At 32.8% G+C, this 21,929-nt stretch overlaps 1 protein-coding gene across 1 annotated transcript; it reads left to right on the top strand.

Moving 5' to 3' along the window:
* The first annotated feature begins 1,872 nt into the window (after window positions 1–1,872).
* Window positions 1,873–20,701, top strand: LOC148616570 (arylsulfatase B-like). Its single transcript, XM_088583770.1, has 14 exons — window positions 1,873–2,074; window positions 2,815–2,926; window positions 3,728–3,779; window positions 4,408–4,511; window positions 5,040–5,146; window positions 5,943–6,007; window positions 7,253–7,357; window positions 8,255–8,318; window positions 9,113–9,210; window positions 10,397–10,536; window positions 12,123–12,181; window positions 13,616–13,733; window positions 14,826–14,938; window positions 20,165–20,701. The coding sequence occupies exons 3-14, from the start codon at window positions 3,741–3,743 to the stop codon at window positions 20,332–20,334; spliced, it is 1,182 nt and encodes a 393-aa protein (XP_088439896.1). The 5' UTR covers window positions 1,873–2,074; window positions 2,815–2,926; window positions 3,728–3,740; the 3' UTR covers window positions 20,335–20,701.
* The last annotated feature ends 1,228 nt before the right edge of the window (window positions 20,702–21,929 follow it).

Genomic DNA, 21,929 nt, shown 5'->3' with positions numbered 1-21,929 from the left:
TTTTACTGAGAACACACCAAAATAAACATAAATTAATATTGATAAAAATTACCGAATTTATTTTATATAAACTAATATGCTTTTGAGACACAAATTAAATTGAAACTTTTGAAGAAAAAAAATATGGGGTCACCGGGCTATTTACAGAGACGTACAGAAAATTGTCAGACCAGTAAGACCACCTTCTAAATTTGAATATATGTTCACAAAAAGTCGATGCATTGGATAAAAAAAAATCAATTAATGTTATTTTATTTGCATTTTAATACTAAGTAACTATCAAAAAAAAAATTTGGCAAAAAAATCTACAGGCCAGTCAAAATATTTCCTTACGTGTTAAAACAACAATCTAATTGATCACTGATAGACCAGACAGATCTTTAATCACTGGTGCATTTTACCGATAAAAGACAACTAACCTTTTATCATTCAGAAATTTGTCATATAAATGTGACATTAACAATCACATGAAATACAAGCATGAATTAACTTATACAAACTTTATTTATATACACGCTATTTATAGACACTAAATAGCTTTCGTATTTACCCTCCCCCACCCACCTATTTAAAATCGTATATAATATCATTGTACTGACTATTGTGCTCAAAGGAATCATTCGAGTACCAACTTAGTCCAGACAACCTGGACTTTTGCAGAGGCATTTAAAAAAAATATTGACTACTGCAAAGACCGAATTTGAATTATTTTTTTTTTAAATAATAGAGTTAGTACGACGATTCAGGGAAATATCTAACTTTTTTTAATTTCCCAGTTTTGTATTTTTTTCTTTAAATTTCCTTTGCTGAAATAAACTTCATGAAATGAACATCATGCATTCGAATGACTTATAACAACAATTCGAATACCACTGGAGTTGTGGTCCTTAAAATTTCAAACATGTGAAAACTACCAAGATATCAAGTTAAACGATCCAGACCCCTATAGATAGAAACTAACTTCTTATCTTAAAAAAAAAACTAGAGAATGAACTAATTTTATAAATGCATTCTGTTCATCGGACTGAAAAGACGCAGTTTATTGGCCATCAGAATTATACAGTTGTCGACAATAGTAATTGATGCCCTGGTCTATGAAGATCTATTACCATATTGTATATGTCTACACATAGGGTGAAGTAAACTAACATTAAGAATATGAAATGGATATCACAGCAGCATATCTCATAGTTTTATTCACTACTTTTTCTCATGTAGCAGGTAAGAATTAAACTACAGAACATCTTCTTTAAATACATGTATCAAAATATAGGATTTTAGACTTTGCCTACGAGGAACTAAGATATTTTGACATTTTATATACATGTATGGTAATGGACGGAGTATGAGTCTCATATTCCAAAGCTAATATCTTCTGTTAAAATACATGTATATAGATTTTAAAATACTTTTGTATTTTTGAAATTAGTAAATATAAGCAGACTCTCCAGAAAAAGCTTAAAACAAACTACGTTAAATTACAGGGAAGAGCTTTAAAAAAATAATGTTTATTAAAAGACTCATATTGTCAAAATTCATTTCGTTAAATCATCGTAATACTATTTATATATGATTCATATACAACACAATCTTGGTAAACAGAAATCAAAGCACCGAAGGTGCTGAAACTCGGAAGTCGCTTGGCGTGTAACCTGCAAGATATATTCCCGAGGTTTGTTTTTTAAGCGATGTGCCAGAGTGCCGGTCATGACATGGACCAAGGTTTGAGAATGTTTTGGTGTTTAACCCATATTTCCCTTGCAACCTTCAATCTGAGAACGATTTTTCAGACCCCATACAAAGCCAGATACGGGAATTGAATCGTCAAAAAAAAAAAAAAAAAAAAAAAAAAAATACGGAAATATTTGAAACACAGATAAAGCACACAATGACAGAATCTACAGAATATAGATTTTACGGTTTATATCATACCAATACTATTTGCGTAAGTCAGCTAGAATCAGGTATTGAATAAAATCTGCTTATTTTACAGGATACTGGTGGTCAGAACCTATCATACCACCGCCAAGAAATAACAGACCAAATATAGTTCTGATAGTTGCTGATGATTTAGGTATGTATAATGTTTTTATCTGCCGTCCGTCTGTCCGTGTACCATTCTTAGCATATTGTTGCCTGGATGGGGCCTTCATTTTTTGACCGATTTCTTTTTAACTCTGATAAATGATTATTGTAGTAGTTTTAAAAGCTTTGATAGGACCGATTTTCACATAAACCGGTAACCTTTTGTTTTGAGGATGAGTTAGTTAAAAATTCACGATTTAGTCTTAGCGCCTGGACAGCGTCTTCATTTTTTACGGATTACCTTCAAATTTCGGTGAATTTTATGTAGCAGTTAAAATTTCACAATAAATAGTCATGGGAAACCACTTTTTGGGGTATTGCTACTTTACTTTTGAAGAACGTAATTTTAGGTGAGTGTGGTATTGTCTTTGTGCTCTTTAATTTTCTTTTTTTATTTAATATTTAAAAACAAACTTTATCATTTTTTCCTTACAAGATTAAAACAGTATCAGGGTATATGAACTCGGTGCAGGAGAGGAACATGCTTGGAAAAGCTTTGCATATTGTACCGCCCCAAAATAAGCCTCATATAAATGCAAGCTGTATTTTACGGGAATACGTATTGCGCCTTGGACTTTCAAATCCTTTTGAGTCAATAATATGTACATATGTTTTCTATCATAGTTTAGATTACTTACTAATAGGATAGTAAAGTATTCTCTCTCTTAAAGCCAACACCATCTTATTTGTGTTAGATCTAAAATATATTTCTTGCTTTTTTATATTCAGGATGGAATGATGTTGGATGGAGAAATAGTATAGTAAAAACCCCGAATCTTGATAGACTTTCCAAGCATGGCGTATTACTCGAGAACTCTTATGCTCAACAAACGTGCACTCCGTAAGTAGTTAAAGCGTCAGAGCTGCATATATTTTACAACATTTTTAAAAATAAAAACAAGTATTTTTAGTATTATAGAATATTCAGCTTTTCCCTCAGAAAAGCGAAAAAAAATGTTCAATTGTTTGTCATTATCCAGTGAATAAACGCCAATAGATGATTTCTCTCTATATTGTATATTCTAAAGACATTTGAACTGGCATATCTATACATGAATCTTCCCCACTCGTCATGTAATATTCCATCTTAAAAATCTTTATAACACTCCGTTGTCGATATACTCCATTGTTCTATGAATTAATTTGGCTCTCCGAATTTTAAACCAAAAAGTAATATTTCCAAGAATAACTACCTCTCTATTTAGGCTGTTCAAGTAAGTTTTGACCCCGTTGTTTCGACAGATCTTTCACGGAACATATAGACACGGAACATTTTATTTTTGTTATGCCGTTTGGTTGTTTGTTTGTTTGTTTTTTATTTCGTAATTTGATTTCTGAGCAAGGTATTCATTTTCTCTTTTTTTTACCGCTAAAGATATGGCGTTCAAATTTCTCTAAGAATTCTCATTAATGGTCCTTCAATGAACTGGCTCCCATACGCCGTAGGTATCTACACATACAAAATTGAATGCATGCCTGAATGTGCTAAATGAAATCTAAAAATGCTCGATTTATCAAAGTTCAAGAAACACAAAAATTGATGTAAAGGGACTTTTATAGGAGTCTTGTTCAGACAGGTTTTTATTACTCAGGGTTCAATTTATACAAATTTCATTTATTTTTTTTTCACTTTTACATACAGATCTAGGGGAGCAATGCTTACCGGAAAGTATCCGTACCGACTTGGTATACAGGTTAGTCTAAAACCAAATATTTTGACAAAATGAAAAAAACTGTTTGACAAATCAAAAAAGAGATGTGTGAGTAGGACCAGAACAGTAGAATCATTACCCAAAGATCAAGAAAGCTTTATTCGTCCTCTAACGCAGAGATTTATTTGAAAGCAGTTTATTATTGGCCAAACAACAGTAAAAAAGAAACAATGTCATTTGTGATCCCCTTCGTTTGACTTACGGAGTTTTGGATTTTTTTCATAGGTAGGAGAAATTCCTTTCTCATTTCTTAGACAAGAATGAACCTATTTTAATCCATCAGTGATTTCCTAATAACACCCAATGGTTCCCTTTTCCTTGGTGCATTAAACGCATCGGAATGAATAAAAATGCAATGAATTTCTCTCACGATTGAAAGTTTTAATGGGGACTAAACTAGTCAAATATTACTTGGACTCCGCGTATGAAAGACTTGATTTTTTTTTCTTTATCGAAACCATAAAATACTGATTTAGAAAGATAAGCCTCTATTGTAACCAACCATTTTTTCTCCAATAACAGAAAAAAAGTTGTTTCAGTCATATTGTTTCGCTGTATTCGTGGCTTCAGCTAGTTTTCCCTTTAACTAAGACGTTTTATTGTTTCACAGCACGCAGCTATTTTCCCGAATCAGCCAAAGTTTCTTCCTAAGAAGGAAATTTTATTACCTCAAATACTTAAGAAGGCTGGATACAGAACGCATTTAATTGGAAAGTAAGAAAAAAATATGATTAATATGTTAAAATAAAGTAAGTTTATTTTTTTATTTCATATTATTGCTTGCATTTGTCAATTAAAGGAAAAATAACCGTATTTAAATGAGCTTGGTAAATTCTGATGAATGTTTTTACTATGATACCATGCCAACCACTTTCTTGGAGTTGATATGAATAAAACTTTGCGTCTGCCGTTTCGTTTGCGTCATCCTGGTGTCAGTTTGTAAGGGTTTATGCAATTTGTTTGAAGTAGTTTGATGAAAATTGACGTTAATAGTGTTTTCAAATCCTAACAAATTCAGTTTTTTTAAGTAAAAGATTATCCCACAGTAAGCATAATCAAACTTCTTGTTTAAAATTTCAGTTTTGTTTTTATCTGTGCTCTTTAAAATGAGGATAATAGTGTCACATCAGAGTAGTTAAATAAATAATTTATACTAATGTGCTTTATACCACCATCCGTGCAATCAATTTCTTTAACTTGTGTTTTTTTTAATTGAATGTGTTTATTTTATGTTAAATATAGATGGCATCTTGGACAATGTTCCTATGATGTTATACCCACATCTAGAGGATTCGATACCTTCTATGGGCTCCTTCAAGGTGTTGAAAATTTCTTCACAAGGCGTGTTCGTATGTAAATTGTAGTTATCAAACGTTAATTTCAGTTTCTAGATTCATAACATATTTCTTACTGAATTATCTAAATAGACCTTTCAAGTCTCGTTTTCATTTCAATTTTTAATCGCCTGAATACAGCTGAAATATTGCTGCTCGGGCGTTAAACCCCAACAAACAAACAAACAAATCAATTCTGATCTGCAATTCATACTGCTTTGATGATAGCTATATGAATATTTCATTTAGTGCTAATCGTATGAAGTTACTACTTAGCTTAGCATAATGTTCATCATCACTTTTATGCATAGGAAGAAAAAATCCAAACGTACTCAATATACTACCAACTGTCATGCTCGGAACCTAGTACTCTCGTTACTTCACGGTGTCACAGGACTTATTTCTCTATTTTTGGTATAATCATATGCCGAGCTTTTTCGAGATTCGTAAGAATAGCCAAACGTCGTCCTCAACGTATCACAATTAATCAAGGGAACCAAGATTCTTAGCGGAAATCAAAAGAATATAATCTAGGGACAAAGACCAGACACGAAAAACAGACAAACACAACAAAGAACATAAAGTAACTAAAATAATACATATAAAGCAACAAAAGTAAATGAGCAACTCGAACCACTAAAAACTAGGAGCATGGGCCAGGTGCACTGGTAGGGTAAGCGTCCTCTCATTTTCTAGGAACACAAACCGAGTTACTCATAAAAAAGTAACAGATGCATTGATCCAAATAAAGCAATAGTGTTAAAATAAACGCCCGGCTCGATGAAAGTGTGCATTTTTTCTAATTATCTAGTTGGTGTATATGATTTTTGGGAAAATGATCGTATTACGTTCCCGCCGAATGGAACTTATAACACGGTATGTATGCCGTACGTCGTGTAGGTTATTTAAAGAATACTTCCCTTTTTTGAACAGGTTAAGGAATGAAATAACATCAATCACGTGGTGCATACTCAATAACCTGCATAGCAGGTTATTTTCAAGTGTGCACCACGGGCATTGATGTTATTTCAAATAGACCAAAAAAGTACGACAATCATTCCTTTTAATTCAATTTAAGTATCAAAATTCAACGAGTATTACTTAACTATTAAAAAGGTTCGATGTCGTCACTGTTATTACAAGATCTGGTCTATGAGATCATGAACGAAATTTTTATCCAATCAGAAACCGTGTTACTTCTGAAATTAAATTATACGAAAATAAAAATAATTTACGACAGTTTACACTTATAAACTGCTAAGCGATTTATAAACAGCCACAAACCATATTATTTCGTATAAACTGTTCAAAAATTAGAAACTTACTAATATAATATAATTAGTTTGAACTTTTTGAATCGCGGAGTGCGGACCGACCGATGTTAATGACGTCCCGATACTAAAATAATGCTCTATGAAAACCAACCAATAAAAAAGATAGTTACAAATCAAGTTAAATGATGAAATAACATCTAAAATCTATGGTAACAGCGAGGCTTTTGATCTTAAGTAGTTAAAGAAAAAGGAATTGTAGGATAAGGCAAGGTTATTGTAGAATCGTATATTGTATCATAGAAATGTTTTTCATATGCTAAGGTTCTTAAAATCTTTATTGAAATCCCATTCGATATTAGTAAAAAATATCTTTCATTGGAAGTATTAAAGTCGATCCTTGACTTTGAAATTGTCTGAAGTTTGAATATGCTTTAATACAAATTGTATACATGGCAATTATAACAACATTTCTGATTGGTTTGTCTTTTCGAGCAAGCTTGCATGATAAATTTTAATTTTGATATATCAAAAGTAGTTGACTCGCAATATATGTTGTCCTAACAAATCAAATAAATTATGAAAAGATGAAAGCGTTATTTTTCCTTTATTTTGAAACATATAGTGCTTTCTATGGTATTTATTTCATTCTGACCATTGCAGTAAATTACATAACAATATTCTTTTGTTTTGTTTTGTTTTGGAAATACGAGTTTGCGATCTCTAGTTAATAAACATTTTTTAAAACACAATTTGACATGTGCCTGACCGGGTCAGATTCCTCTAAAATGGTTTTAATTAACCGATTTTCTTCCAACTTAAATATGTACTTTATCAATACTTATTGTAGGACCTTTTTACTGAAAGAGCTATACGAATCATTGAGGATCCCATGACGAGGACTTCACCGTTTTTTATAAAATTGGCTCATACAACTCCACATTTTCCACTACAGGTAACGGCTACAATATGTTGGGGTGGGGTCAAGCAATTTGTAAAAGAGGCTCCTATCCAGAAAAAGGAGGTCCAAGTCTATTGTTTGCTCATTTACGACTATTTTTTTTCACAAAATTGACAGAATTTCCAACAAAAAAGGAAGGTCATCCCCTGAAGCTCTGCCCTTGGACCTGACACTGACCATAAGTATTGATTTGATAGAATACCTTAATTGAATGATCTATGAAGTGTTAGTCAGTATTATGTAAAGCATCAACGAAATACATCGAAATAATTATATAGTGTAAAGTCATCCAATCTGCCCTATATTTTATTGCACTAAGGCACACTATTATGAAGTTGTTATCCTTTAGGCGTTTATACTAGATTTAGATGTGACGTAAAACATGTTATCTAAAAACATGTCAAATATCAAAAGCCCACATCAAAAGACAAAAACGTTACAGCCTGGACACAAGTTTGTCGCTGAAAAACTTGAAATTTGACCTTGAGTCATATGCATCTATCCATGGTACGTGACACATCGTCTTTACGTGATCTACCCACAAGCCAAAAATCTAGTCTACATCGAAAGACAAAAAAGAGTTTGTCACTGAAAAACAGGAATTTGACCTTGACAAAAAAAGTTACCACCTGGTCACGAGTTTGTTACGGACGGACCGACGCACGGACGGACAGAGTGATCATTATAAGGCAGGGCCCTAATTATTTTCTCTTGTTTTCTTCCATGAAGAAGCAAATGCTTCAATAGCAAAATACCCAGATATTTTTATGTATATTAAAATACAATTACATTTCATTGGATATAATATATACGGATATCTAGTTCACTTTTACTGAATAAAAGTTAAATTAAATAGTTTATTTTTTTCCTTCAATTAATTTTCTCATCCAGGTTCCTGAGCCATTCAAAGACCTTTACCCAGGTGTCATGGACGAGGACCGGAAGACATATTTAGGTAAAACAGTTTGTTTTGAACTTTGTACATGGCGTTTAAAGTATTGAAAACCCGGGTCAGATTTTCACATATAGACTGAAAAATACTTTTATAATAAAAAATAAACTCAATGCGATAAAATCGAAAATAAAAAAATAAGAATAGTACTCCTTTTGACACTCCAAAATTATGTGTTAATGACTTGATTCAAGACAGTAATGTCTACAGCGTCTACCAATTGACAGCTAACAAGAACTAATTGGATAGAGTGAATAACCAAAATATTACCACGAGTGTCGAAGAACGCCCAGATTAAACGAATGCGCAAAACTTGTTCCGCGTACTAGTTATACCTTAAAGCTTTCATGACACTCGGATGTTTTGTATTTTACTTAATTTTAGAGTTGGTTTCCATGTGTGAATAACAAAACATAACAAAAGCAAATTGTGTTATTAACATTTTGAATGAAAGAAATGAGATAAACTTATTGCTATACATTTCTTTGTTAACACAAAACACAAAAGGTATGCATCATTAACTTAATTAATTTTACAGACGTAAACGTTGTTTTCTGTTTTTGTTTTTGTTTTTGTTTTTTTTTTTTTTGGGATTGTTTGGTGTTTGAATGAATAACTTATAAAACGGAGGTAGGTTGAAATCAAAATCAGTTAACTGCCCAAGAGTAATGACCATTCAATCATAAGGAGACCAACGCTATGCCTTGAAGTTATCCTTACGACTCGCTGTAAAACCTACAGAATTGTATTTCATGCGTATTCATTTAGAATGTTAATATAGCTTAGTACACGCTTAGGTATGGTTTCATCATTGGATTACAGTGTTGGAAAAGTGGTTAAATCATTGGAGAGAACTGGTCACATGGAAAATACCATCATTATATTTATAAGTGATGTAAGTTTTAAGGAGGTAGACCTAGGGTAACGGACATAACTGTTGAAATCAGTTGTTTGTGCCATATTCAATTTCATCAAAGCCTATGAAGCTTCCATTTGAAACAGAAGGAAATCATTCTAAGTTACTTTGATGCTTACATGAGAGTAATGTAAAATGCTGAATATAAACATTCCAATGATTTGTAAAAGTTGTGCCTATTACCCTAGGTCTACCTCCTAAAGTAGGATCCTTAAATTCATACTTCATTTCTTTAGTTTACATTTAGTGGTTTAAAATGAACAAGAGAAAATACTTTTATGCATACCTGCTTAACAAAACTGTCCGAGTCTTCTACATTTACAGTATCGCATATTTTGAAAAAAAAGACATTTATGGTGTCGAAAGGGTTGAATAAGAAAGAGTAATAAAGGGAACCAAGATTCTAGCGAAAATCAAAAGAATGTGATCCAGGGATAAAGACCAGACATAGAAAACAGACACACACCACAAAGAACATAAAAAACCAAAATAATACGTACAAAGCAACAAAAGTAATGAGCAATTCGGACTCCACTTAAAACTAGGAGCATGGACCAGATGCACCGGTAGGGTAAGCGTCCTCTGCTTTTCTTGAAACACCCACCGAGCTGCTCATAAAAAAGTCAAGTCCGGGGTAGAGGAAAGGAAAACTATGACACATTGAACAAATCGGTTCTCAAGGTGCAGATGGATACACCGTAACGTGCTGAAGGGAAAATTGACAATACGGAAAAAGTCACCGCGTTTGTCGTATTGTTTAGTCAACAGTTTTTCTTTACAATCAATCTGTAAGTGTAAGTCAATATATGAGGCTGATTTCACAGTATTCTTTTGGGTAGATACGATGTATAAAATCCCCGAAATTAGCATTTGTTTAACGAATGATACATGTAAATAGCGGAAACTGATATCAAAGGATTTGGTAAAACGATGTTCCTTCTTTGGATTAGGTCAGCTATAAGAATGAATTTATAACACACTGCAAGCACTGCATGTTTGATTTATTTCTCTTTATATTGAATACTTTGAATCCTTATTGTAATTTATTCTTTCGTGAAATACAAAAAAAAATATTTGGATTTTTCGAAATCTTTATCTTATTGGTCCGGTGATCAGTCTTTTCATAGCAAATACTAAAATCGTAATTATTTGAATTAAATTTCAGAATGGAGGAGACTATAATTTTGGGGCGAGCAATTTCCCTCTTAATGGAAATAAGATAAATCTATACGAGGGTGGATCCAAAACAAATAATTTGGTATACAGTCCTAAGTATTTACAATATCCTGGATGTAAATATCGTGGGTATGTTCACATTTATTCTGTTATAATACTATATATTAAAAAAAATAGCGGACGCGTTTTCTCGTATTGTTAATACCAATTGCAATATATGTATATATTTCGTGAACTGTGTGATATTTCAATTATTTTAATGGTTCAACAAGTGAACTATTTCCAATATATAAAATATTATTCAATTTTAAGTGATTGAGAATATTTGGGACAACGATCCCCAATAGGGCCTCGAATTTCAAAGTTGCGATCACTTTTGTCCAATGAAATGCGAAATTGTAAGCTCTGTTGGTTACGTTGTCATGGTTTAACATCATGGGTGACACGTGATGTTTAAGCGAACTCAATACCGACCGCGTCTTATAAACTACATTGAGTGATGCGAGTGTAAACATGTAAGATTTTAATGTACTCAGAAAACACACCTTAGTTTCTTAGTGGAAAAATTACACAAGCATAGTTAACATTATGAAATTAAAGTGTTGTGGTTTATTATCTCACCTGGCTCAAATGTCCATGAAAGCTTATGCCATCACTTTGTCGTCGTCTATCTTCTAGCTGTTGTCCGTCGTCTGTCGTCTATATTTTCTTCAAAAATCTCAATATTCAGAATATGAAAGAGTAGTCAAGGAAACCAAGATTTGAGCGGAATTTGAAAAAAAATGTTCCAATGATAAAAATTACAAATGGAATATAGAAACACACAATAAAGAACATGAAATAACCAAAATAACATGTACAAAGAAACAAAAGTAAATGAGCATTCCGGGATTCTACAAAATTGGAAGTTTGGGCTAGGTGCACCGATCGGATAAGCGTTCTCTGCTTTTCTAGAAACACACACCGACTTGCTCATAAAATATTAATTTCAGGGCAGACGAATGAGAAAATGAAAACTGATCCCATGCCACATCTGTTATAATTTGTTGGAAATTAGTTCCCTATTCATAGAAATAGTACAGCAAAATGATGATGATGATAGTGATAGCTCTTTTATGCCATTGGTTTTATGAAGTTTCAATTTGACACTCGAGAAACCTTTAACAACGTTCCATAGTTTAATTGTACCTTTTAAGTAATTTTAAATTGAGATTTTGTTCAAATTATTGAGTTTATCGAATTCTTCAAATTTTAAAATTGATTTGATTGGTCACAATTTTTGCTGAGGATTTGAGAAAAATCTCATTTTGAGATTCTTTATGAAGCCCGACACTGATATATTACATGTTTTAGACGTGTGTTCGCTGGGGCATTAAACTCTTATAAAGAGAACACTTGCTTGATCATTTTACTGCAATATTTGTGTTCGTTAAATTTGTTGTATAAAAGTATTCATTTCCTAATTTGCATCACTGAAACTATTTTCCATTCACTTTTTGCAAGAAAAACTGGTATTGAGAAGTGCATTTAGGAAGTAGTAGTTTACCTGTCAGTAGCGTATGATATTATAGGAACAAATCCAATGATATTAAATCGGTTAACTGAATGGACAATGTTATGTTTTCAGTTACCACTAAAATAAACTGTTTTGTCAAAACTATTTTTTAATAAAAGTAGTTGTTATTTAATAAACACATATAAACATTTTTTACCAGACTTACACATGTTGTCGATTGGTTTTCTACGATACTGGACATGGCCGGTTGTAATAAAGGTAAATAAAAAAAAAATGGAACTTTGAATAGTTACAAAAAAGACATTAATTCATCTCCGTTTGCGTCATCTGCGCTTAGGCTAGATGTGATTAGCAAGTTTTAATCGCAACGTCACCATTGTTTCGATGTTTTCGTTTCATGCACTTAATTGGTCGTTATGAGATTTTTATGATATACCAATAGGGGTATCTCGTCCTTCCTTCATTCCTTTCCTCCATAACACAGAGGGGTATCAATCTTTTATCCATTACTCCTCCCGCCAATGAATTCAATAAAACTTTCACAGAATCTTCAATACATGTTCCAATTGTCTACCTCCTATTTTAGATTTTGTTCCAAATCAATATGGAGGTCAAACGGTGCATGTTAGCAGATCGACAAGTTGGGGTATCACAACAGTCAACATTGCTCACCGTTTTTTACTAGTTGACTAAGTGATATAAAAGAACAAACCTTTAGGCAGTTAATTCCTCATGAACGGTTTCTTTAACTTGCACATTCATCTTTGTAGTCTAAGATAACTGAAAGTAAAGACGTCACAGTATGAAACTAGATACCAAATAACTTAGTCAAAACAACAAATGACAAAATCTAATTAAGTTCATCCTTAAACTATCTAGTCCCATTAAACAGGAAAAATGTAGCTGACTGGAAGGTTTATGAGATTGATTCTCGGTGCCTTTTTACCATGAATTAATTGTGGTGATATTAGTGTAATTGTGTAATTTCAGCTGTAGAAAATGCTTGTTTTCTTATTAATGTTTTGATCCCAGCTGTCCAAACTAACGACGTTAAAGTTTTCCGGAATGTTTGAAATACTACAATGAACCTTCGTGATTTTGTTCATCTGTTGATACAATACATGTAGAATTTATTCATCATATGCATGTTTTTTGTAAACAAACAGCTGCATGTGTATTTAGCGAAATAAGCTGCCATATTTACATACAAACGAGCAGTTTTCGCTATTATAAGGAGTACAATAATGCAGCGTTAACGACAAGACCGTGGCAAAACAATGATAAAATGGAGTTTTTGAATTCGTTATTACTGTCTTGTATGAATATGTATATAGTATTCAATGTATCGACAATTTTAGAAACATAAGCTGTCCAAACTAACGACGTTAAAGTTTTCCGGAAAGTTTGAAATACTACAATGAACCTTCGTGATTTTGTTTATCTGTTGATACAATACGTGTAGAAATTATTCATCATATGCATGTTTTTGTAAACAAACAGTTACATGTGTATGTAGCGAAGTAAGCTGACATATTTACATACAAACGAGCAGTTTTCGCTATTATAAGGGGTACATTAATGCAGCATTAACAACAAGACCGTGGCAAAACAATGATAAAATGGAGTTTTTAAATTCGTTATTACTGTCTTGTATGAATATGTATATAGTATTCAATGTATCGACAATTTTAGAAACACCTCCGGGACTTGATTCGCGCAGTCAGTGGCCATATATTCAGCAATGTCGTGGATCTGCAAGAAATGAATTTGTTTATAACATTGATGAAATTTCAAATACTGCTGCAATCAGGTGATTATATGACAGTTGTATTTGCTATAAATCATAAACATCATATTTTATATTTTCTTTTATATCATATAAAATTTTAAATCAAAAGTAATACAGTACATCATCAGTCGATTTTAAATTTTGATATTTATTAATTTTCTTCGATAATGAAGGAGTAATCAAGGGAACCAAGATTTTGGTGGAAATCAAAAGAATGTAACCCAGGGACAAAGAACAGACATGGAAAACAGACATACACAACAAAGAACATAAAATAATCACCAAAAACTACATACAAAGTAACAAAAGTAAATGAGCAACTCGGACTCCACTGAAAACTGGGAGCGTGGACCAGGTGCTAATAGAATTACCGGACTTATAAACTGTAGGTAATAGTTAAAAAGGGATAGTGTTATTGGAAAATTCGTGTAATAAATGGCAATATAAAATAAAAACTGGAAATTGGAAACCACCGCAATAGTCCTGACTTGTTGACTGATTTTATGACGCGCCAAACCTCCTCTTTCTGTAACGCTTAATGAAATCGGGTATATTACAATACACACGGGCAGCTTAAAATTCCCACCGGTTAAAATTGGTAAAATCAGTAGTAAAAAAACTGAAAATTATATAAATAATCTGTTTGTCAGAAAATGAATATTTCCTAAAAGATATGGATGTCGGAAATAAGGGTAAGTTAGTATATAATGTTGAAAAGTCAAGTTTTAATTGAATTAATTCATCGAAGGAACACGATTTAAGATTATTTAAAAGAGTTTTTGAGAATTTATTTATGATTGATACCATTCGCGAGTGAACAATTTCACAGTATTTTTGTGTCCCTCCTTCAGTGCGGATATAATCTTGGTCAGCCGTATAGGCAACTCTTTTGTTAAATAAGTAGATGATATAGCTGTGTACCTTAGTTTGTATGGATTTTTATGTATTTTTGGAATCCATTACAAATTAGTCTCCACACTTCACACTTGAAGGAATATTCAACGAAGCTAGAAAGGTTTTATTAGAGGCTTTGTCTGCCTGGACAACAACACATTTCTCATGAAGGGAACAGAGACATTTGAGAGCTAACTTTCGAGTACATTGTCATTTCAGGGTTGATGAATACAAGCTTATTCAAGGCGATCCCAGGGTTTTCATCGGTTCTGCTCCTAATTTTACTTTAGCTGATCCGACGAGCAACCGCGTGAGGCTATTTAATCTTAAAGGTTGGTTATTTTTTATTTAGATAGTCATTGACTTGTTATTTTTCAAGAAATGTATGAAAACCTCCAAGAAAGCTTGTAAAAGGGAATTAGCAAATCAAATTATAAGGTGGTAATATGTTAGAATAGGTTTTTAAAAAGTGATTCTATAAATTAAAAAAAAATAGATAAATAAAATGAATGACAGCCAAGTACAATCATGAAAATGAAGCTTGTTTATAAACATTTATAAGTAAAACTAAGGGGAACATGGTTTGAACGGTGAACAAGATATTTATATCGTTCACGAAGTGAGCTCAACAGCAACGAATGTGTACGGAAAACTAGTATTCCAGTTGTAGCTATCGGCCTTACTGGATAAACTAGTTCCTTGGTCAATATCAATACGTTCGGTAGTCAGCAGAAACAGCCTTAAAATTGAAGTTCAGAAATCAGAAATCAGAAATTTACCCTCATCAGGATCAATAAACAAAAATAGATAATCGTTAATTTTTATCATTGAAAATGTACAGTTGTTTTCAATGCACTTATTTATAGATGTATTTACACTTGTGGACCCCATTGGCAAAAATAATTTATTTTCCCAGCCGGGAAGCCAGTGACTAATTATGTACTTCGGCCCGTGACTCTAAAGGTTTTTCGTCCAAGGGGAGACAATGAAAATTCCATCAGAGGGCGTGATAATCGTTGAGCATTACGTACGATTGTTTACATCGGGTACTTCGAGAAAATCGTGCTCATTTGAATAAATTCAGTTTTTCCGTGAATATAAAGAAGAAAAACTGAAAGGAAAATGATTTTTTTCATGTGAAAACAAAATTTGAACTTTCAGATTTTGGTCGTTCATAAAATATTGAGGCTAAATTCAGAGAGTTGCATTGCTTTCGCTTTCGGTACCAAAAAAATGGCGGGAATTCACAGGGCCTATAAATACCTGACACAATCGCATCCCATTTGTGAATGAATTGACCAATGATGTAATCTTTGGACATTTCCTTATCAAATGATACCTTTAAAACATCATTCGATCCCCATGTTATAAAAATAAACATACAGGCTGATGATGAGGCAGAGGATATACTGGTGTAGTTTAGTTGAAAAGTAAATTATAATGCATTCTTTGAATTTGTTTCCAATATATTATACATTTCGAATCTGCCATAGACAAAGTTTAGAAATTTTGCCGGATTCACGGACGTACTTGACAATTTGTCACACAGGCTACCAGAGCTAAGTAAACTTGTGCTGAAGTACAGATGATGGCCATGCATGATGAAGTAATTTAAAGTTAATAGTAAATGTTCATTGTGTGTTAGCATATACCGGTAAAGATCTGGGGGATCCAAGGAAAGGCGAGGTGTCGTGATTTTTTTAAAAATTGAGCCCACCGCCAATGTAAATTGAATTAACCTCTCGCAAAGGGTAATCAAGGGAACCAATGTTATAGCGGAAGATTTTCACACACACACACACACACACACACACACACACACACACACACACACACACAAATATTAACCATTCTCATTCGTCTATTAAAATATATTTATTGTATTTCTTCTGTGGTTAATTAACTATTTTTTTCTTTTTGAAAAGGTGTAGATGAAGAAAACATTTTCTAGGCCTACCACTCTTTACCAATCTATTTTTTTCTTGAAAATACCCTAATCTCCATTCATTAATAAATGATCTATTTCGAACTTGATAATTACGAAAAAAAATTACTCAAACAATCAAATGAGTAATCCAAAAAGAGCTTTCCTATTTTTAGAAACACTTCTCTAGAATTAACCATTTTTTATTCGAGAAGTCCGAAACGTTCCGAACATATCTAAGTTATGACGTCTATGGACAAGTCAGTGACGTGAAGGTTGGTCAGAGAAGCTGACACAATTTCATCTCCTAGATTTGTATATCTTCTCATGTGGATATTTAATGTTTTATATGAATTTTTCATCGCCTTAAAACACATAAATGCCAATCATTCGATTTGTGAATGACAAGTTTCACGATTTAATCGACGCGTAACACTTCCCAACTCTCTACATGTCGCTTAATTTTTTCAAAATAATATAAGAAACAGGTTTTCGTTCGTTATGTTTAAAGAGTAAGTAAAAATATGAATTATTCAGGAAGCTACAGATACCATTGATTATTTTCTTGAAACACGATAAGTACATGTGTAAGTGAAATTACGGTTTTTACTCGGAAGTCATGTGACTTCTGAGTCTTAAACCATCTGATTTTCAATCAAAACGACTTCCGGTTGATAACCTCCTTAAAAGCACTTCCACCGCGAAAGAGATCTGACGGGTGAATATTAAAATTTATCAAATTGATCACGTTTTTACAGTATAAAATTTAAATTATATTTTACATGATTGATTGTCAAAGAAAAATTCAAATACATATACAGAAGTTTGAATTATATTTTATTAATGCCTTGATATCCGTATATGGATTCCACGTGATTGTCTACGTTTAAAACTAAAAATAGGTTGTCAAGATTACAAAATTAAAACGAAATGAAACCAAATATTAAAAAAGAAAAAGAAATAGAAATTTAAATTTAAATTTGGTATAATCAGTATTGTGTGGATGTGTAGTTCTAGTAGTGATGAAAACGCTGATTACGATGTAAGTGATAAATCTTTTTCGAAATCAGAAAGAACAAATTACCATCAGTGGATTTTACAGTTTTTTAAAATACCTATAATATCTCACGACTTCCGAGGTTCAACGCCATCAGCGCTTTGATTAAACATGCCGTTGAAACGGTAAAAATGATGTCGATTCAGGACTTGAAATCACGTGACTTTGAACTTAGACTGGTTACCGATCGCAATATTCAGTATGTCACACATATACAAATATAAGAGAGAGTATATTTCTAGTAGCTACTACCTGGAACATAGCCCCGGTGACCAGGATAGAAAGAACTCTGCTCACTGACTTCCCAGCTATTCCCGTTGTTTTTGTACTGTATTCTCCTTCAGTTTAAAAATTAATGACGTCACAATTTAAAATTTAAAATTACGTCAAAAGGTTATTCGGAGACAAATCTGTGGCCATTCGGAGCAAAATGACCTGTGTGAATTCGTGTATTGTTTTCCTGCTCCATGCAAAATCATGGAAAAGTTCGGGAAAGGTTGTGTGCACTGACAAGTGTACTTACACATCCATCTTCGCTGTTCCACTTGCTTCTCAAGACCCGAACCCCCTTAAAAATATATAGCCCAGACTGTATTGTACATAGTTTTATCTGAGATAGGAAAGACAATCATATTTGAGTCGAGGCGCATTTGTATACGTCACAGGTTTTGTGTAAAATATTCCAGCTACCCGTGGAGAACTGTTTTATTTCCGGACTTTGTACACATACTTACACCATATTAATCCAGAACAACAATTAGACAAAATGAACCAGACAAACACCTTATTTTAACAAACTAAAATATGAATGAACAAATCCACACGTGACATCACCAAAACTGGGTGTATGAACCAGATGCACTGGTAGTAAGAACGTGCATTTTCTTTAAATACCCACCGAGTTGCTCTTACCATGTCAAATCCGGATTTAAACGGAAGTTGGAAACTTCGACGCTATGAACAAATATTTTCCCTATGGCATGAATATCCAATATAACTTGGTAGCCCGGGTAATATTTCCGTTCCACAAACGTAATATAACTCAAATAACTCCGGGTCACCAGTTACGTCGTCTATCTTTCGATTGGCCGAGCGAATATTATGTTATTTTATTTTCTTTATACGTTTTAATAATCAAATTTAAAAGAAATACAATGTACGTTTTAATATTTTTATCTAATTACTTATATCATGTTCCGATACAAATGCACGACAATTAAGTTAATCTAGATAATTTCATCTTTGTTTTTATTTTATTCCGTAAGCGGCAATTTACTCATTTATTGTGCATATCCATCGGTGATGACCTCAGTCTATATTTTTGCGATCCTGGGGTCCCTTATGATATTGACCAGGGAACCAGATTATATCCGCTATAACAATCTTCGTGATTTCGATGGTAAAACTTGTGAAGTTACATGTATGACTTAAGTTTTGTAGCGACATGACCTTCATGTTGTTCCAAAGGCCAAGTGAGTTTATGCCATCACTTGGCGTCCGTCGTCGTCATCGTGGACAAATTTTCGAAAATCTTCTCCTCTACTAGACCGACAGGTTGTGAATTTTGCATTATTGTTCCCTAGTCGTAAGAGTATTCTGCACAAAATGACCGTTGGGATTTATGATCCGTGAAAAATGGCCACCGTTGCTAAAAAATAGAACATAAAGGTCTGAATTTTTTTTTGCAAATAACTTAAAAACCGTTGCCTTCTCTTGATGCCGAACATTATTACACCTACTACACATAATTTTGGCAGGTGTAATAATGTTCGGCATTAAAAGACTGACTTTTGCCAAAATTTTCAAAACGAGTTGTCAACTGATGTAGGAGTTATTGCCCACGAAACAGCTTTTATTTGACATTTTTTGCATGTTCAACTTTTAAAATTTTCTACTCGAGAACCATTTTACAGAATTCAATGAAAGTTTCCGTAATTATTTCATAGAGCATCCCACAAAAATGACTGTTGACAGATTTGATCCATGGAAATACATAGCCCTTGTTACTAAAAATAGAACATAAGGGTCAGAAGCATTTTTTTTCCAAATAACTCAAAATTTGTTGTCTTTATCAAAATTCTGGCAGGGTAATATTGTTCAGCATTTTGAGACGGATCTATGCCGAAAATGTTAAAACAATTGATGAAGGAGTTATAGCCCCTGAAGTTTCAGACAGAAGTTTTTCGCATATATTTCCAAAATTGTTAGATATTATGAAAATCAAATTCAATGCAAATTCAAATTTAGAATCATTTGACCCATTATCGCACATCGACAATTTTTTTGTAGAGCAGATTCATAGTCTTCGCCCCTTCGATTATGCGTTTTTAAAGGTCAGATAATCAAATATTAGGCATATTTCTGCTCATTAATTTGATTTTCATAATATTCACTATTACAGCCAAAAATAAATTCAAGATGTAGAATAAATTCCCTATTTTTACAGCCGAACATTTCCACTTTACTGCATTTAATTCTATTTATATATGATTTTATTTATGTTTAAATATGAACAAAGCTTACAAGATGACATTTATGCACAATGATTTTTTATGTGTTCCATTTTCGTTTTTGCAGATGATCCATATGAACAACATGACATTGCGTCTACAAGACTAGATATTGTCATAAGAATGTTGTCAAAACTCAACTACTACCGTAAATTCACTGTCCCAGACCCTCATCAACCTCAATTACCTAGAAACATTACAGCTCCAAATAATATCTTGCGGCTAGGTTGGTGCTGAAAATGTCTAATGCATTCCTACAATATTGTATAAAAGGAAACGATAAATATAGAGGAGCTGATTACTATTTAGTTACAATTTGTAATGTTAATTTTATGACAGAAGACTATTGAAAAACACATATAACAAAATAATTGAAATATAAGTAAAAACAATAAAGAACACAAGGGAAAAAGGATACTTTAAAAAAAAGAAGAGAATCGTTTAATTCAAAAGGTCTTAGTTTTTAAATGCTGGTTAATTAAGTAACTGTCGTCTCTTGTTTCTCTGTTTGAATTTTAAAATCTAGATATATATAATACCGGGATATTTACTAGATGAACCGTATTATTGCATCCGAATACGAAATAGATAAAAAAAAAATCCTGCAAAGTCCAATATTGGTGTTCAAGAACAATACGAATAAAATTTTACAAATTTACAAATTGTCTTACTATAAACGTTGTGTCAAAACTTTGTAGAGCATAAGTTATCTAAATGTATATAAGGGGTAACCTTTTAGTGACTTTGTTATTAGTATCAAAGATCTCTAAGGATTTTTTTGGGATTGAATATAAACGACTTTGGAAGGAAACGGTTTATGTTCCAGCGTATACCCGACACAAAGGCATTATATCCAATATCACTATGTAATATGTAAGTCTCGTCATAAGACCCCGTGGTTTCACGAGAATTGGTCCTTATATCACATTCTAATGCACAGGTTTTCATTTGTACAGCGTTGCATCATCGAAACAATTGTCTGTAAAAATAGATAAAATTGACAAAGATCTATTTCTATTTGATACGATTGATAAGAAAAGCAATAAATAGACGATTTCGCATTGTAATGAAGGGTTTGGAGATCCCGGAACAATGAAAGGTAGATCGGTCTTCGGATTTAAATACTTTCTGGATTAGAATGCAACTTATGTGGTTTAATATATGTCGGAGAAACGCAAGAACGATTAAATAAAAGAACGTGCAGTCATCGTTCGGGAATTAACACCACCAAATTCCCGACAATTTATAAACACTTTAATCAACAAGATCATTCAATCCTCTCCATGAAAGTTCGTATTTTAGAAAAAAATTACCATCCTACGAACAGTCCCGTTCTAAGTAAAAACTATCGTAGGGAAAGAGAGGAGTACTGGATACGCAGACTAGGTACTGCAATACCTTACGGATGCAATGACAACATCAAAAGTATAGGAAACCTTTCAAGCCAATATAACAATAACATAAATGTGATGAATTTATTTGACAAAAATACAAGACGGGAAAAGAGTCATAGCCATCGCCACTATACGTCACCTAAGTTACATGATGTCTCCATAGATGGCCTCCTTCCTTTCATACAAAAACCTCTTGGACTTCATCACATTAGAACCAAACTTTATTCTATACCTCTCACTCTACTACACTCCCTTTACAAAACAAGTCTTGACACTCCTGTTTCTGACCCCACCTCATCATTATACAGACTTGTTGACATCATTTTGGATATTGGTTACCACAGACTCTTTAAACCAGTTTGTGTGAAAAGTCAAGATGAAGTAAAACGATCATTTCTTCCACTACCGTTTGTCAACAAAGGTATAGATGCAATTAAT

The sequence above is a fragment of the Perna viridis genome, chromosome 5, assembly GCF_037379345.1.
Source record: "Perna viridis isolate PV_CMFRI_1.1 ecotype Kerala chromosome 5, ASM3737934v1, whole genome shotgun sequence".
Lineage (NCBI taxonomy): Eukaryota > Metazoa > Mollusca > Bivalvia > Mytilida > Mytilidae > Perna > Perna viridis.
This window is presented reverse-complemented; position numbering and strand designations above follow the sequence as displayed.

Excerpts from the sequence above, each read along its gene's own strand:
- LOC148616570 (XM_088583770.1), top strand. The coding sequence starts at position 3,741 with ATGCTTACCGGAAAGTATCCGTACCGACTTGGTATACAG. Across the intron at positions 4,512-5,039 it reads AGAACGCATTTAATTGGAAA|ATGGCATCTTGGACAATGTT; the intron begins GTAAGAAAAAAA and ends TGTTAAATATAG. Across the intron at positions 14,939-20,164 it reads GAGGCTATTTAATCTTAAAG|ATGATCCATATGAACAACAT; the intron begins GTTGGTTATTTT and ends TCGTTTTTGCAG.